The sequence below is a fragment of the Coregonus clupeaformis genome, chromosome 3 (assembly GCF_020615455.1).
Source record: "Coregonus clupeaformis isolate EN_2021a chromosome 3, ASM2061545v1, whole genome shotgun sequence".
In the NCBI taxonomy this organism is placed as follows: Eukaryota; Metazoa; Chordata; class Actinopteri; order Salmoniformes; family Salmonidae; genus Coregonus; species Coregonus clupeaformis.
The window spans coordinates 2,404,645-2,423,486 of record NC_059194.1 but is presented as its reverse complement, the minus strand read 5'-3'; the positions used below and the strand labels follow the sequence as shown (position 1 = coordinate 2,423,486).

General features: G+C 47.2%; 1 protein-coding gene across 2 annotated transcripts in view; it reads left to right on the top strand.

Annotated features, from left to right (window-relative positions):
* LOC121538981 (gamma-aminobutyric acid receptor subunit beta-2) overlaps window positions 1-7,593 on the top strand; it is an 89,844-nt gene extending 82,251 nt beyond the window's left edge. For both annotated transcript variants that reach the window (XM_041847153.2, XM_041847146.2), the window contains one exon: window positions 5,311-7,593. In XM_041847153.2, coding sequence (XP_041703087.1) covers window positions 5,311-5,697 — 387 coding nt within the window. In that variant the 3' untranslated portion in view covers window positions 5,698-7,593. The remainder of the gene's footprint in view (window positions 1-5,310) is intronic.
* Window positions 7,594-18,842: the final 11,249 nt, after the last annotated feature.

Here is an 18,842-nt window from a genome sequence, read left to right as displayed (position 1 = left end):
TGCGTATCCGGTGGTGCTGGGCATGCCCTGGTTGAGTACCCATAACCCATCTATTTCGTGGCAGGAGAGGGCTCTGATGGAGTGGTCTGCCCAGTGTGTGGGTCGATGTTTAGGCGTTTCCGTAGGGGCTACCTCGGTGGAGAGTCCAAACCAGGTGCCCGCATTGCACGTTCCCCCTGAGTATGGGGATTTGGCTATTGTGTTCAGTAAGTCGAGGGCGACGCAGTTGCCTCCCCATAGGCAGGGAGATTGTGCGATAGACCTCCAGGCAGGAGCTGCGCTCCCACGTAGCCATGTGTATCCTCTGTCTCAGGAGGAGAAGAGAGCTATGGAGACTTACATAGACGAATCTCTGAGACAAGGATACATACGGCCTTCCACTTCCCCTGCGTCCTCGAGTTTCTTTTTTGTGAAGAAAAAGGATGGTGGGTTACGCCCGTGCATTGATTACCGTGGTCTCAATCAGATCACGGTGAAGTACAGTTATCCACTCCCGCTGATTGCGACCATGACGGAGTCATTGCACGGGGCGCGTTTCTTCACTAAATTAGATCTCAGGAGCGCGTACAACTTGGTGCGCATTAGGGGGGGGCGATGAATGGAAGACAGCCTTTAGTACCACCTCGGGCCATTACGAGTATCTTGTCATGCCATACGGGTTGATGAACGCTCCTTCAGTTTTCCAATCATTCGTGGATGAGATCTTCAGGGACATGCAGGGGCAGGGGGTGGTCGTGTACATAGATGACATTCTCGTGTACTCGCCTACCCGAAGTCGAGCATGTGGCCCTGGTGCGCAGAGTGTTGCGGAGGCTGTTGGAGCACGACCTGTATGTCAAGGCAGAGAAGTGTCTGTTTTTCCAGGAGTCGGTCTCCTTTTTTGGGTTATCAGTTGTCTGCGTCAGGGGTGAAGATGGAGGTAGACCGGGTGTCAGCCGTGCGTAATTGGCAAACGCCAACCACTGTGAAGGAGGTGCAGCAGTTTTTGGGGTTTGCGATTACTACCGGAGGTTTATCCGGGGTTTTGGACAGGTGGCAGCTCCCATAACGTCTCTTTTGAAGGGGGGTCCGGTGTGTCTGCAGTGGTCAGCCGAGGCGGACAGGGCGTTTGGGAGGCTGAAGGACCTGTTTACCTCGGCCCCGGTGCTGGCGCATCCGGATCCCTCTTTGCCATTTCAGGTAGAGGTGGACGCGTCAGAGGCCGGTATAGGAGCCGTGCTTTCGCAACGGTCCGGCGCGCCACCCTAAACTCCGCCCCTGTGCTTTTTATTCCAAGAAGCTCAGTCCGGCGGAGCGAAACTATGACGTAGGGGACAGGGAGCTGTTAGCCGTGGTACAGGCCCTAAAGGTGTGGAGGCACTGGCTTGAGGGGGCTCAACACCCTTTCCTCATTTTGACGGACCACCGTAACCTGGAGTACATCCGGGCAGCGAGGAGGCTGAACCCTCGCCAGGCGAGGTGGAATATGTTTTTGACCCGATTCACATTTAAGATCACGTACATCCCTGGGTCACAGAATGGTAAGGCAGACGCACTGTCTCGGCGGTATGACACGGAGGAGAGGTCCGTGGATTCCACTCCCATACTGCGGAGTCTTGTCTGGTGGCACCGGTAGTGTGGAAGGTCGATGCTGAACTCGAGCGAGCGTTACGCACCGACCCTAGTCCACCTCAATGCCCGGAGGGTCGGAAGTACGTTCCGCTCGAGGTTCGGGATCGATTGATCTATTGGGCTCACACGTCACCCTCCTCTGGACACCCTGGTATCGGCCGGACAGTGCACTGTCTTAGTGCCAAGTACTGGTGGCCCACGTTGGCGAGGGATGTGAGGGTTTATGTTTCCTCCTGCTCGGTGTGCGCCCAGTGTAAGGCGCCTAGACATCTGCCTAGGGGTAAGTTACTACCCCTGCCCGTTCCACAACGACCATGGTCTCACCTCTCGGTGGATTTCCTCACTGACCTTCCTCCTTCACAGGGGAATACCACTATACTGGTCGTTGTGGACCGGTTTTCTAAGGCCTGTCGTTTGCTCCCTATGCCGGGCCTTCCTACTGCCCTGCAAACCGCCGAAGCACTATTCACCCATGTGTTCCGGCACTACGGGGTACCCGAGGATATTGTGTCTGATCGAGGTCCCCAATTTACCTCCAGAGTCTGGAGAGCTTTTATGGAGCGGTTGGGGGTCTCAGTGAGCCTCACCTCGGGTTACCACCCGGAGAGTAATGGGCAGGTGGAACGTGTGAACCAGGATGTGGGTAGGTTTCTTAGAACATACTGCCAGGACCGGCCGGAGGAGTGGGCAAGGTACGTTCCCTGGGCCGAAATGGCCCAGAATTCCCTACGCCATTCCTCCACTAACCTAACCCCTTTCCAATGTGTGTTGGGTTACCAGCCGGTTCTGGCACCTTGGCAGCAGAGCCAGATCGAGGCTCCTGCGGTGGATGAGTGGGTGCGGCGCTCGGAGGAGACATGGAACGCTGCACACGTCCACCTGCAGCGGGCCCTCCGTCGTCATAAGGCGAGCGCCAATCTCCACCGCAGTGAGGGACCGGTGTACGCACCTGGTGATCGAGTCTGGCTCTCTACCAGAAACCTGCCCCTCCGCCTGCCCTGTCGGAAACTTGGTCGGCGGTTTGTAGGGCCATTTAAAGTCCTGAGAAGGTTGAACGAGGTGTGTTACAAATTACAACTACCTGTTGAGTATAAAAGTATTAACCCCTCGTTCCATGTGTCTCTTCTCAGGCCGGTGGTAGCTGGCCCACTCCAAGAAAGTGAGATCAGGGAGACTCCTCCGCCCCCATTGGACATCGAGGGGGCACCGGCGTACTCCGTGCGGTCCATCTTGGATTCGAGACGTCGGATGGGGGGTCTCCAATATCTAGTGGAGTGGGAGGGGTACGGCCCGGAGGAACGGTGCTGGGTGCCGAGGAGAGACATTTTGGACCCATCTCTCCTGACGGAATTCCATCGTGGGCACCCGACGCATCCTGCTCCGCGTCCTCCTGGTCGTCCCCGAGGCCGGAGTCGGCGCACGTCTGGAGCCGCGCGTCAAGGGGGGGGTACTGTCACGGTTTCGGCCGAGGCTGCCTCTCTTCCTTGCTCGGGCAGGCTTCGGCGTTCGTCGTCTCCGGAATACTAGCTGCCACCGTTGCATGTTTCTATGTTCGTTTGCTTTTGCCTGATTGTTGTCACACCTGTTTTCGTTTAGTGTATTAGTGTCCTATAAGTTCTCCTTGTGTTTGTCTAGTGTTGTGTGTGATTGTTTTACTGTCGTGCCGGTAGGCTGTTATTCTACTGTTTGCTCGGTTGAGCTATTTCTCCATATTGTTTGGAGTGTTTTGTCGCACCTGTTAGTGCGCCCGTTATTTTCGCCTACGTGCGGAGTTTTCGCCTCAGGGCATTTATTCGTGATTGTTTTTGTGTGCATCTACTAAAGTCTGTTGGACTAACGTTCTGCGTCCTGCGCCTGATTCCACCACCACACCCACCTACATCTACCTTGACAGTGTTAAACAAATCAAAATATCATTTATATTTGAGATTCTTCAATTAGCCACCCTTTGCCTTGATGACAGCTTTGCACACTCTTGGCATTCTCTCAACCAGCTTCACCTGGAATGCTTTTCTAATAGTCTTGAAGTAGTTCCCACATATGCTGAGCACCTGTTGGCTGCTTTTCTTTCATTATGCGGTCCGACTCATCCCAACCATCTCAATTTGGTTGAGGTCGGGGGATTGTGGAGGCCAGGTCATCTGATGCAGCACTCCATCACTCTCCTTCTTGGTCAAATAGCCCTTACACCACCTGGAGGTGTGTTGGGTCATTGTCCTGTTGAAAAACAAATGATAGTCCCACTAAGTGCGAACCAGATGGGATGGCGTATTGCTGCAGAATGCTGTGGTAGCCATGCTGGTTAAGTGTGCCTTGAATTCTAAATAAATCACAGACAGTGTCACCAGCAAAGCACCCCCACACCATAACACCTCCTCCTCCATGCTTTACGGTGGGAAATACACATGCGGGGATCATCCGTTCACCCACACCGCGTCTCACAAAGACACGGCGGTTGGAACCAAAAATCTCAAATTTGGACTCCAGACCAAAGGACACATTTCCACCCGTCTAATGTCCATTGCTCATGTTTCTTGGCCCAAGCAAGTCTCTTCTTCTTATTGGTGTCCTTTAGTAGTGGTTTCTTTGCAGCAATTTGATCATGAAGGCCTGATTCACACAGTCTCCTCTGAACAGTTGATGTTGAGATGTGTCTGTTACTTGAACTCTATGAAGCATTCATTTGGGCTGCAATTTCTGAGGCTGGTAACTCTAATGAACTTATCCTCTGCAGCAGAGGTAACTCTGGGTCTTCCATTCCTGTGGCGGTCCTCATGAGAGCCAGTTTCATCATAGCGCTTGATGGTTTTTGCGACTGCACTTAAAGAAACTTTCAAAGTTCTTGACATTTTCCGTATTGACTGACCATTGACTGTCTTAAAGTAATGATGGACTGTCATTTCTCTTTGCTTATTTGAGCTGTTCTTGTCATAATATGGACTCGGTCTTTTACCAAATAGGGCTATCTTCCGTATACCCCCCTACCTTGTCACAACACAACTGATTGGCTTAAACGCATTAATAAGGAAATACATTCCACAAATTAGCTTTTAAGAAGGCACACCTGTTAATTGAAATGCATTCCAGGTGACTATCTCATGAAGCTGGTTGAGAGAATGCCAAGAGTGTGCAAAGCTGTCATCAAGGTAAAGGGTGGCTATTTGAAGAATCTCAAATATAAAATATATTTTGATTTGTTTAACACTTTTTTTGGTTACTACATGATTCCATATGTGTTATTTCATAGTTTTGATGTCTTCACTGTTATTCTACAATGTAAAAAAATTGTAAAAATAAAGAAAAATCCTTGAATGAGTAGGTGTGTCCAAACTTTTGACTGGTTCTGTATACATATATAGTATCTTTACAGGACTGTCAACTTATACTTATGTGTAATGACTAGCTATTGACTTATAGAAATATAATCTCTAATTAAATATAAAATGTTATGGTAAATACACTATGCTAAGTCAAATGTGTCCCATTAGTACAACCACAGAACAATACGTGAACTAAGAGAACAAATAAAAACACATACCTAATAATAAACACACGTCTTTTAATTAACCGTAAAGATAGACACCTTTTAAGTATTTTAAGTAAGCATAGATGATTTAAGAATAAGATGATCTATGAACCTTGCCTCCATTCACTTCCTCTCACGGCCCCTCTTCTTCCTCCCCCCTCCTCGTATCACAGATGACCGCCTCCCTGACTGATGACAACATCCTGTTTGGTTCCCTGGAGATGAAGAACGAGATGGGGGGTGTTCCTCCTGAGCTGTCCAGGTCCCTGGGCGCTGGGGGTCTGGGCGACCCCCGCAACACCATGCTGGCCTACGACAGCTCCACGCTGCAGTACCGTAGGGCCGCCATGGCCCGCCAGAACTACGGTGGAGGCCCCCACAGTGCCCTGGAGCGCCACGCCACCCAGAAGAAGTCCCGCCTACGGAGACGGGCCTCGCAGCTCAAGGTCAACATCCCTGACCTGGCTGATGTGAACTCTATCGACAAGTGGTCCAGGATGATCTTCCCTACTGTGTTCTCCTTCTTTAACGTGGTCTACTGGCTGTACTATGCACACTAAGGAGAGATGGATGGAGGGATATCATGGAGACGAGCGAGAGAGAGAGAGAGAGAGAGAGAGAGAGAGAGAGAGAGAGGGAGATGAGAGATAGAAACAGCACACCTATTTTTTTGCTGATTCATTTTAAAGAAATGTGTGAAATAAAATAAAATTGTTTTGGAAGGAAGGAGCGCAGCACCCGAACACTTCTTCTACAGTCAGCTTCTATCTGCCGTGACTCTTTTCCGATCTGGGAATAACCTCTGACTGACCGACACTTCAAGGAGAGGAGAGGAGAGATTTTAAAAAGACAGACAGACAGACATGGTGCCTGTTCCCGAAAGAAATTTCAATATATCACTCTAATATTTGTCATTCGTAGCTTAACTGTGGATCAAATATTTATGCTTGTGTTTGCATATACTTTAAGGATTTGTTTTGTTTAGTATATGTATTTTGTTCATAGCCGAGCTATCTGCATCCAGGAAGGCTTTCTAGAGGGTTTTAAAGGGGTTCATCCTTGATAGACTATTTTCCTGTAGTTATTGTATATCAAAAACATCCTTTAAAAAGCATGCTTCTGTTTCATTTCTGTTGCGTCTCCATCTGTAACGATGGAACACAACGCTTTTTAGTTTTTAACTAGTTGAGGTTATTTCTTCTGTCATTTCGTCATTTCTGCAGCACTCCTTTCACACCCATAGCTTAGGCTGAGCTTGGGGTTTAAATGGGGACCAACAACAACAGGCTACTGTAAGTGAAAGTACCACAGCTGGTCAATAGGGGGCACTCTTCTCAATGGACATTCCAATGGGTCTTCAGTGTTGCCGTTTCTGTCCTGCCATTTTGTGGGTTCATGACCTTTAACCTAGAGGTCATGACCCATCATCCATTCTGGCCATTGAAGTTCCCATGAAGGTTTCATATGTAAAAGTATAGCAAGACGGTGGATCTTGAAGCTCTGACCTGCCAAGTGTTTTTGACCTGACTGTTGCACTGACAGAATCAAGGAGTCCATCACATCAAACTGCCCTCGTTTAAAGAGAGAGACAGTACTGCATAACCCTTGCCTCTGCATTGCCAGTGTGGGCGGCATCAAGGGGAGAGAGGTTGGCTTTATTTATTTATTACCCAGGTGGGTGCTTATTTACATTGCTGATGGACATCGAGAGAGCTAAGCCCATCTTTCATTGCAATGAAAGTTGCTGCATAAATATAGTAATCCACAATCATATCAATAGAGTTAATCGATTCTAGAACTTTGACACGTTCCATTGTGATTAGGTTTTATGTTTTGATGAATTGTAGATATAATGTTTTAAAAATCATATTAAAAAGGACATGGTCCATTTTTATAAACTAAATATTCATAAAAAGCCAGATGTATAAAAATTATGAATGAATTATATATTTAAACGGGTCTTTTGTTGTTTTTTGCAGTCTAACTAACTAACAGGTAAGAGGTACCGTGGCCGGATTATACAAATCTAAAAGCTTGAATTGATCGAAGGAAAAAAAAAAGAATGTAATTTTTCCTGACCCTGTACTTTGTACTTGGAGTTTTTTTTCTTTTCTTTTTCTTTTTTTTTTCCCATTTCTTTCTAATGGACTTTTAAAAGCAGCTACTTGGTAGCGAGGAAACTCAAGCTCTACCATTACCTACCAACTACCAGACACTAATAAACCATCAGTCTTTTTATGCATGGGTCAAAACAATTTTTTTCTCCAGAAATGACTGTGACAGGACCCGAGGTGAATCAACCACGTTAACACGAGGCATCAGGCATATTTTGTACAAAGTTCCTGTAAATTCCAATTGTAATATTTCATAATAATGACTAATGTAAATAACTTATGTATTGATTGTCAGCCATTATGAAGATGTATCTAAATTCAATTAAAATTTAATTCATCCTATACTGTATATCACTTCATATCCCCAATGCATGATGGGACTGGGAGAGACTGTACCCAATGCATGATGTGGCAGGGAGAGACTGTACCGAATGCATGATGTGGCAGGGAGAGACTGTACCCAATGCATGATGGGACTGGGAGAGACTGTACCCAATGCATGATGGGACTGGGAGAGTATGTACCCAATGCATGATGGGACTGGGAGAGACGGTGTGTATACAGAGGCTCTGGGAGGGAAAAGGCTTACAAGCAAATGAGCCACCGATATAGATGATGTAATCCCCTCCATCCTTCCCTCTCTCTCTCACTCTCTTGCTCTCTCTCTCTCGCTCTCTCGCTCTCTCTCTCTCTCTCTTGCTCTCTCTCTCTCTTTCTCTCTCTCTCTCTCTCTCTCTCTCTCTCTCTCTCTCTCTCTCTCTCTCTCTCTCTCTCTCTCTCTCTCTCTCTCTCTCTCTCTCTCCCTCCTTCCCTGTCGTCATAATGGGTTCAAAACACAGCAGTGCATCCATTTCTCTGGTCAAGTAGTAGTGGGGTTGTTATGGTGTGGGGCTGTGGCACGACTCGGTGTGGAGCCTCATCCAGCTATCCAGCCAGACAGCCATCCCCAGCCATCCTGCCACAGGGGACAGTAGCAGCAGAGAGACATGCACATTGCAGTGCACATCCAGAGATTCACAGGACTGCTGCCTAATGTCCTTGAGGGCCCAACAGGCTTGACAGACAGACAGACAGACAGACAGACAGACAGACAGACAGACAGACAGGAAGAGAGAGAGAATGGATATAGAGTTATCCCTCTGTCCATCTGTCCTTTCCCCCTTCCCTGTCCCAACCTCTCTCAACAAGCCAGGAGTACAGAATAGAGAAATCCCTCTGACTCAAACTCTCTCAACAAGCCAGGAGTACAGAATAGAGAGATCCCTCTGACTCACCCTCTCTCAACAAGCTAGGAGTATTGAAAAGAGAAATCTCTCTGACTCAACCTCTTAAAACAAGCCAGGAGTACAGTATAGAGAGATCCCTCCGACTCAACCTCTCTCTCTCACACACTCACTGCATTCTTCCACACCCACCACCACTTCCGTTCCCTCTCCTCCCTACTTCTGATAAGACAACTACTGTAGCGGAAACGGCTGCATTTAAATACTTAATGTTGAACAGTGCTGAATAATTAATGTTTTATAAAGTGAGTGTGGTTATTATTATGACTAATGATCATCATGCCCCTTTACACTGCTGGGACAAATAGAAGGAGAATGTTTTTTAAAAACGTGTTTTAATCCCAGGCCTGTGCATCTAGGGGGGAATTCCGTCCGAGTTAAGCAACGTTATTCCCTTTTGATCTACCTTTCTCTTTACGCATATTCTGACCTTGAATTTAAGAATGAGAATAGTATGCTACTCACCCACTATCCGTTGGGGGTGGAGATCTAAGAAATGAAGGCGTGGAGGAGGTGTGTCTACAGATAAGCCGTATTCTGACCTTGACTTTAATGTTTCCACCTTTACGAGCGATGGAACGATGAATAAGGTCCAGCAACATGTCAGTTCCAAGTGGAACAACATCTACTTTCTTTTTTCCCTATATTAAATTACCGTTTGGATAAGGGGATTGTAAATATAAATGACAATTGTTTTAGATCTATTTTACCTTATGGTCGCTGGAGACAAATGTGAAACCAGTCATACGGCAGCAAACTGAAGCGTTTCAACATATCACCTTTTCAACAGTGAAGTTTATGAAATACTACGCCTCATGACTTGCAAGGATGAAATTTGGAGACCCGAATGACAGTATAGTGCCAAACCTACCGAGTTGATTTATGATTTCTAGACTGTTTTAACTATATGCCTGGACCTTTCACTGTATTTAAAAACAAATGCCACTATCGGTAGCCACCATCAGTTTATAACATTTGTAAAGTTGACATATTGCATCACATCGTTAGTTTACCTTTCTTTCCTCTGTCACGTTCGTTTGGTCGTTCCTGAGGATCGCTAGTAATAGTGGATCATATTATGCATATTATATATAAAACAGTATGTGGACACCCCTTCAAATTAGTGGATTCGGCTATTTCAGCGACAACCCGTTGCTGACAGGTGTATAAAATCGAGCACACAGCCATGCAATCTCCATAGACAAACATTGGCAATAGAATGGCCTTACTGAAGAGCTCAGTGACTTTCAACATGGCACCGTAATAGGATACCACCTTTCCAACAATGTCAGATCGTCAAATTTAACTGTAAGTGCTGTTATTGTGTAGTGGAAACATCTAGGAGCAACCACTCAGCCGCGAAGTGGTAGGCCACACAAGCTCACAGAATGGGACCGCCGAGTGCTTGAAGCATGTAGCACGTAAAAATCGTTTGTCTTCGGTTGCAACACTCACTACCGAGTTCAAAACTGCCTCTGGAAGCAAAGTCAGCACAAGAACTGTTCGTCGGGAGCTTCATGAAAAGTGTTTCCATGGCCGAGCAGCTGCACACAAGCCTAAGATCACCATGCGCAATGCCAAGCGTCAGCTGGAGTGGTGTAAAACTCGCCGCCGTTGGACTCTGGAGCAGTGGAAATGTGTTCTCTGGAGTGATTAATCATGCTTCACCATCTGGCAGTCCGACGGACGAAATTGAGTTTGTGGATGCCAGGAGAACGCTACCTTCCCAAATGCATAGGGTTGACCTCAACCCCATTGGGATGAATTGGAACGCTGACTGCGAGCCAGGCCTAATCACCCAACATCAGTGCCTGACCTCACTAATGCTCTTGTGGCTAGAATGGAAGGAAGTCCCCGCAGCAATGTTCCAACATCTAGTAGATAGCCTTCCCAGAAGAGTGGAGGCTGTTATAGCAGCAAAAAGGGGGACCAACTCCATATTAATGCCCATGATTATGAAATGAAATGTTCGACGAGCAGGTGTCCACATACTTTTGGTAATGTAGTGTATTCTAAGTTGGGAAATAATTTGGTACGTGTAGCCTATTTGAATCATTATGGAACTCAGACCATGTGTAGCAGTTTAAACCTGGAGCCTGATAAATAATACACAAGATCACAGTATTGGTGCTCCCAATTGGTGCTGAAAAGGAGACGAATATGTGCGTGTATTTATGCCTACATGGCTTTCTTTCATTGATCCCTAATATTCTGAACCGTTCTCTCCATTTATTCTAGTGAGTCTGTCGAGAAAATTATAATTAAAGGTACACCACATTTAAAGGGATAGCCTTAGATAAATGTACTGAAACCCCGTTGAATGAAAACTCCACGAGAAAATCTGTTGGCCAGCAAGTGGGAAGATTTTCAGTGGTTGAAATACAGTACATGTATTAAGCATGCGCAATGAGGTAAGTCTGAATACCAACTACTGAGAAGTGAGTAGGAAAGGCGTACATTTCCTAAGTCTGAATCAGGCCCTTAAGAAAGGAGATGGGAGAAGTTCCCTCCCCCTTATTTTACATTTCTGCATATTTGAGCATAATAGAGAATTGTTTTCGTTAAAGCGGTCAAAGTACTGTACCAGTAATGGTAGAAGAAATGTGTGCACTTCAGGGACAAAACAGAAACCAAGGGATTTGACTTGGTTTTTTATGTATAGACATACAGTGCCTTCGGAAAGTATTCAGTCCCCATGATTTTTTTCACATTTTGTTACAATACAGTCTTATTCTAGAATGTATTAAATTGTTTTTTCCCCCCCCCCTCATCAATCTACACACAATACCCCATAATGACAAAGAAAAAACAGGTTTTTAGAAATGTTTGCAAATATGTAAAAAAAAAAAAAAAAAAAAACTTTACTTAGTGCTTTGTTGAAGCACTTTTGGCAGCGATTACAACCTTGAGTCTTCTTGGGTATGACTCTACAAGCTTGGCACACCTGCATTTGGGGAGTTTCTCCCATTCTTCTCTGCAGATCCTCTCAAGCTCTGTCAGGTTGGATGGGGAGCGTCACTGCACAGCTATTTTCAGGTCACTCCGGAGATGTTCGATCGGGTTCAAGTCCAGGCTCTGGCTGGGCCACTGAAGGACATTCACAGACTTGTCCTGAAGCCACTCCTGCATTGTCTTGGCTGTGTGCTTAGGGTCGTTGTCCTGTTGAGGTCCTGAGCGCTCTGGAGCAGGTTTTCATCAATGATCTCTCTGTACTTTGCTCCGTTCATCTTTCCCTCGATCCTGACTAGTCTCCCAGTCCCTGGTTCTGAAAAACATCCCCACAGCATGATGATGCCACCACCGTGCTTCACCGTAGGGATGGTGCCAGGTTTCCTCCAGACGTGACGCTTGGCATTCAGGCCAAAGAGTTCAATCTTGGTTTCATCAGACCAGAGAATCTTGTTTCTCATGGTCTGAGAGTCTTTAGGTGCCTTTTGGCATACTCCAAGCGGGCTGTCATGTGGAACTCTGGAGCTCAGGAACTCTGGAGCTCTGTCAGAGTGACCATCATGTTCTTGGTCACCTCCCTGACCAAGGCCCTTCTCCCCCAATTGCTCAGTTTGGCCGGGCGGCCAGCTCTAGGAAGAGTCTTGGTGGTTCCAAACTTCTTCCATTTAAGAATGATGGAGGCCACTGTGTTCTTGGGGACCTTCAATGCTGCAGACATTTTTTTGGAACCCTTCCACAGATCTGTGCCTCGACACAATCCTGTCTCGGAGCTCTACGGACAATTCCTTCGACCTCATGGCTTGGTTTTTGCTCTGACAATTACTGGCAACTGTGGGACCTTATACAGACAGGTGTGTGCCTTTCCAAATCATGTCCAATCAATTTAATTGACCATAGGGGGACTCCAATCAAGTTATAGAAACATCTCAAGGATGATCAATAGAAACAGGATGCACCTGAGCTCAATTTCGAGTCACCTAGCAAAGGGTCTGAATACTTATGTAAATAAGGTATTTCTGTTTTTATTTTTGAATACATTTGCAAAAATTTCTAAAAACCTGTTTTTGCTTTGTCATTATGGGGTATTGTGTGTAGATAGAGAATATGTTTTATTTCTGTAATCCATTTTAGAACAAGGCTGTAATGTAACAAAATGTGGAAAAAGTAAAGGTGTCTGAATACTTTCCGAATGCACTGTATACGGAGAACCAAGGTCCACGGATGAAATGTATATTCTGACCAAACAGGAGGTGAGGAAACAACACAGCCCAGTCTCAGAGCAGGGGAGTCGGGCCCTCCATTAAGCCTTCTCCACTTCTTCAACATGTAGCCCAGGACAACTTCTAATTGGATGTCAAGGGCAGTCGCCAAGGAGATGTCTCTGTCTCGGCCAATAAGAGGGATGGTGGTGAGGAGAGGAGAGCTGAGCTGAGCTCACGACTACTACCAACTGGACCGCTGGAGTCCCACTTAGAGAGGCTGGAGGAGTGTGTGTGTGTGTGTGTGTGTGTGTGTGTGTGTGTGTGTGTGTGTGCGTGTGTGTGTGTGTGTGTGTGTGTGTGTGTGTGTGTGTGTGTGTGTGTGTGTGTGTGTGTGTGTGTGTGTGTGTGTGTGTGTGTGTGTGTGTGTGTGTGTGTGTGTGTGTGTGTGTGTGTGTGTGTGTGTGTGTGTGTGTGCACGTGCATTTCTGTCTCCAACCCAGCGGGTGTTTCTGGGAGGAATGTAGAGCGACTCTTCCTTCAGTAAAAACTAGCTAAAAAGGAAAAAGCTCTCACTAGTGTAAGAACTGATCCGAAGTGATGTCCCCCTGTTCCAGGTTTCCCCTTGCATAGGTAAAGATTCACTTTACAACTGTTACCCACTGTAACCCAGTGTTCCCGACCAAGGCCAGACAAGAGAAAACAGAGGGGAGTGAACGCTTCATCATTGCGCTCTAGCAGACAGATGTTTGTGTGCTAAATTGAGCCTTATTTCTGATGCATACCAAATGGCACCATATTCCCTATATAGTGCACTACTTTTGACCGGAGCCCTTATGGACTGGTCAAAAGTAGTGCACTATATAAAATTTAAAAATTTAAATTTAATATGCCATTTAGCAGACGCTTTTATCCAAAGCGACTTACAGTCGTGCGTGCATACATTTTTGTGTATGGGTGGTCCCGGGGATCGAACCCACTACCTTGGCGTTACAAGCGCCGTGCTCTACCAGTTGAGCTACAGAGGACCATATAGGGAATAGGGTGTCATTTGGGCATCGCGTTCCCCCTCCTCTGTGAAAGGGCGTTAGAGTAGAGATGCAAGAGAGGGAAAAGACAGATGTAATACTTCCACTGGAGTAATTAAGGATGCATAGACCTTTGTCCTTAATGTGTGTGTCCGTCCAAATGTGTGTGTGTTTATCTGTGTGTGTGTGTGTGTGTGTGTGTGTGTATGTGTGTGTATGTGTGTGTATGTGTGTCCGTCCGTCCGTCCGTGTGTGTGTGTCCGTCCATGTGTTTGTGTGTGTGTGTGTGTGTGTGTCTAGACACGGACTTGAATTATCTGTTTAGTGTGCTAACACACTCTTGGCAGTTTGTTGTAACCAAGTATTGATGCTAAATTGTGTGTTATTGGATGCTAGCTTGCAAGTTAGCTACGGCGTCATAGCTAGGCATCGTGGGTTGTTCTGGGTAGTTACTGTGTCTTGGCAGTGTCCTCGGCCGTGCCGGCTGTAGCACGAAGCTAGCTAGCTACCCGTTCTTCAAACAAAGTCAACACAGTGGCCATTGCTAGCTACCCAACACGACCAGCTAGCTGTACTGTAGTAGCTAACTACAATATACTTGTCCTAGCTAGCCAACGTCTAATCATTGCTGCGTCATGAAAGGAACTTGACACAGACACGAATGATCTGTTTAGTGTGTTATCACACTATTGGTGGTTTGTTGTGACCAAGTGTTGGTGCTAAACGGTGTGTTATTGTTATTGGATGCTAGCTTGCTAGTTAGCTATGGTGTCATAGTTGGCTAGCTGAATAAAGTGGGTTGAGTCTATTCCTTTAAACATTGAACCGCTGTGGTTCACAACAACTCTGATTTCTAAAGGCGGAAGTTGGGAGAGTTTTTGTTCGGGTGGTTCAGTGAAACAATTTTAGTTTCTGAGGTAGAAGTTTGTGGTGAGGGAGGCCCTGCTCTCTCCGCTCCCAGATGCTTAGCTCATTTCATTCCGATCTCCTCTGCATTTTTGTAGCCATTTGCTACAGCCTGTCAACTATGCCTCTGCCTATCCCTGTTCTCTCCTCTCTGCACAGGCTACACAAACGCACCACACTCTCTAACCTGGTGGTCCCTGCACGCACCACCCACGTGGAGTTCCAGGTCGCAGGCAGCCTCTGGAACTGCCGTTCTGCTGCCAACAAAGCTGACTTCATCCCAGCCTATGCCAACCTCCAGTCCCTCGACTTCCTGGCGCTGACGGAAACATGGATCACCACTGAAAACACTGCTACTCCTACTGCTCTCTCCTCGTCTGACCATGTGTTCTCGCATACCCCGAGAGCATCTGGTCAGAGGGGTGGTGGTACAGGAATCCTCATCTCTCCCAAGTGGACATTCTCAATTTTTCCCCTAACCCATCTGTCTATCTCCTCATTTGAATTCCATGCTGTCACAGTCACTAGCCCATTTAAGCTTAATATCCTTGTCATCTATCGCCCTCCAGGTTCCCTTGGAGAGTTCATCAATGAGCTTGACGCCTTGATAAGTTCCTTCCCTGAGGATGGCTCACCCCTCACAGTTTTGGGGGATTTCAACCTCCCTATGTCCACATTTGACTCATTTCTCTCTGCCTCCTTCTTTCCACTCCTCTCCTCTTTTGACCTCACCCTCTCACCGTCCCCCCTACTCACAAGGCAGGCAATACGCTTGACCTCATCTTCACTAGATGCTGCTCCTCTACTAATCTCACTGCAACTCCCCTCCATGTCTCCGACCACTACTTTGTTTCCTTTTCTCTCTCACTCTCCTCCCACACTACTCACTCTGCCCCTACACCGATGGTAATGCGCCGCCGCAACCTTCGCTCTCTCTCTCCCACTACTCTCTCCTCTTCCATCCTATCATCTCTTCCCTCTGCTCAATCCTTCTCCCTCCAATCTCCTGATTCTGCCTCCTCAACCCTCCTCTCCTCCCTTTCTGCATCCTTTGACTCTCTGTGTCCCCTATCCTCCCGGCCGGCTCGGTCCCTCCCCTCCAGCTCCGTGGCTTGATGACTCATTGCGAGCTCACAGAACAGAGCTCCGGGCAGCGGAGCGGAAATGGAAGAAAACTAAACTCCCTGCCGACCTGGCATCTTTTCCTCCCTCCTCTCTACATTTTCTTCATCTGTTTCTGCTGCTAAGGCCACCTTCTACCACTCTAAATTCCAAGCATCTGCCTCTAACCCTAGGGAAGCTCTTTTGCCACATTTTCCTCCCTCCTGAATCCTCCCCCCTCCTCTCTCTCTGTGGATGACTTCGTCAACCACTTTGAAAAGAAGGTTGACGACATCCGATCCTCGTTTGTTAAGTGTAATGACACTGCTGGTCCTGCTCACACTGCCCTACCCTATGCTTTGACTTCTTTCTCCCTCTCTCTCCAGATAAAATCCTGCGACTTGTGACTGCAGGCCGCCCAACAACCTGCCCGCTTGACCCCATCCCCTCCTCCCTTCTCCAGACCATCTCCGGTGACCTTCTCCCCTACCTCACCTCGCTGATCAACTCATCCTTGACCGCTGGCCATGTCCCTTCCGTCTTCAAGAGAGCGAGAGTTGCTCCCCTTCTCAAAAAACCAACACTCGACCCCACTGATGTCAACAACTACAGACCAGTATCCCTTCTTTCTTTTCTTTCCAAAACTATTGAGCGTGCCGTCTTTAGCCAACTCTCTTGCTATCTCTCTCAGAATGACCTTCTTGATCCAAACCAATCAGGTTTCAGGACTGGTCATTCAACTGAGACTGCTCTTCTCTGTGTCACGGAGACTCTCCGCACTGCTAAAGCTAACTCTCTCTCCTCTGCTCTTGTCCTTCTAGACCTGTCTGCTGCCTTTGATACTGTGAACCATCAGATCCTCCTCTCCACCCTTTCCGAGCTGGGCATCTCCGGCGCGGCTCACTCCTGGATTGCGTCCCTACCTGACCGGTCGCTCCTACCAAGTGGCGTGGCGAGAAGCTGTCTCCGCACCACGTGCTCTCACCACTGGTGTCCCCCAGGGCTCAGTTCTAGGCCCTCTCCTTTTCTCCCTATACACCAAGTCACTTGGCTCTGTCATATCCTCACATGGCCTTTCCTATCATTGCTACGCTGACGATACACAACTAATCTTCTCCTTTCCCCCTTCTGATAACCAGGTGGCGAATCACATCTCTGCATGTCTGGCAGACATATCAGTATGGATGACGGATCACCACCTCAAGCTGAACCCTGGCAAGACGGAGCTGCTCTTCCTCCCGGGGAAGGACTGCCCGTTCCATGATCTCGCCATCACGGTTGACAACTCCGCTGTGTCCTCCTCCCAGAGTGCGAAGAGCCTAGGCGTGACCCTGGACAACACCCTGTCGTTCTCCGCCAACATCAAGGCGGTGACCCGCTCCTGCAGGTTCATGCTCTACAACATTCGAGAGTACGACCCTGCCTTACACAGGAAGCGGCACAGGTCCTAATCCAGGCACTTGTCATCTCCCGTCTGGACTACTGCAACTCGCTGTTGGCTGGCCTCCCTGCCTGTGCCATTAAACCCCTACAACTCATCCAGAATGCCGCAGCCCGTCTGGTGTTCAACCTTCCCAAGTTCTCTCACGTCACCCCCCTCCTCCGCACACTCCACTGGCTTCCAGTTGAAGCTCGCATCCGCTACAAGACCATGGTGCTTGCCTATGGAGCAGTGAGGGGAACGGCACCTCTGTACCTTCAGGCTCTGATCAGTCCCTACCACCCAAACGAGGGCATTGCGTTCATCCACCTCTGGCCTGCTGGCTCCCTTCCTCTGCGGAAGCATAGCTCCCGCTCAGCCCAGTCAAAACTGTTCGCTGCTCTGGCACCCCAATGGTGGAACAAGCTCCCTCACGACGCCAGGACAGCGGAGTCACTCACCACCTTCCGGAGACATTTGAAACCCCCACCTCTTTAAGGAATACCTGGGATAGGATAAAGTATTCCTTCTAACCCCCCCCAAATTGTAAAGTGGTTATCCCACTGGCTATAGGGTGAACGCACCAATTTGTGAGTCGCTCTGGCTAAGAGCGTCTGCTAAATGACGTTAATGTGCCCTTGAGCAAGGCACTTAACCCTAATTGCTCCTGTAAGTCGCTCTGGATAAGAGCGTCTGCTAAATGACTAAAATGTAAATGTAATGTAATGTGTCTGTGTGTCCATCCGTGTGTGTATGTGTGTGTCAGGCAGTGAGTCTGTCCACAGCTGCTCCATGTTTCCACTGTGATTTGTTGTTCAGTGAGACTGCTAGCCAAGTCTAGCCTGGACTGGACTAGACTAGACTAGACTAGACTGGCTGCATGTGTGTCTGTCTCACACACACACACTTGTCATTCCACACTAAAGTACTATATATACATTCTGCTCCATACTAAAGTACTGTATATACATTCTGCTCCTGTCACGTTCGTTGAATGACGGGTCAGACCAAGGCGCAGCGTGATATGCGTATATGTTTATTTTAACGTAATAAACAACACGACAAAACAACAAAGGAAACGAAACGTGAAGTCCTACGGCAGACACACAACTAACCTTACACGGAACAAGATCCCACAACTAGACAGTGCCACAAGGCTGCCTAAGTATGGTCCCCAATCAGAGACAACGAGCGACAGCTGCCTCTGATTGGGAACCACACCGGCCAACATAGAACTAGACATACTAGATCGACAACCTAGGAAAAGCACAACAAGGAATATACACACCCTGACTCAACATATAAGCGTCCCCTGAGTCACTATATATACATTCTGCTCCATACTAAAGTACTATATATACATTCTGCTCCATACTGAAGTACTATATATACATTCTGCTCCATACTAAAGTACTATATATATACATTCTGCTCCATATTAAAGTACTGTATATACATTCTGCTCCATACTAAAGTACTATATATACATTCTGCTCCACACTAAAGTACTATATATACATTCTGCTCCACACTAAAGTACTATATATACATTTTGCTCCACACTAAAGTACTATATATACATTCTGCTCCATACTAAAGTACTATATATACATTCTGCTCCATACTAAAGTACTGTATATACATTCTGCTCCATACTAAAGTACTATATATAAATTCTGCTCCATACTAAAGTACTGTATATACA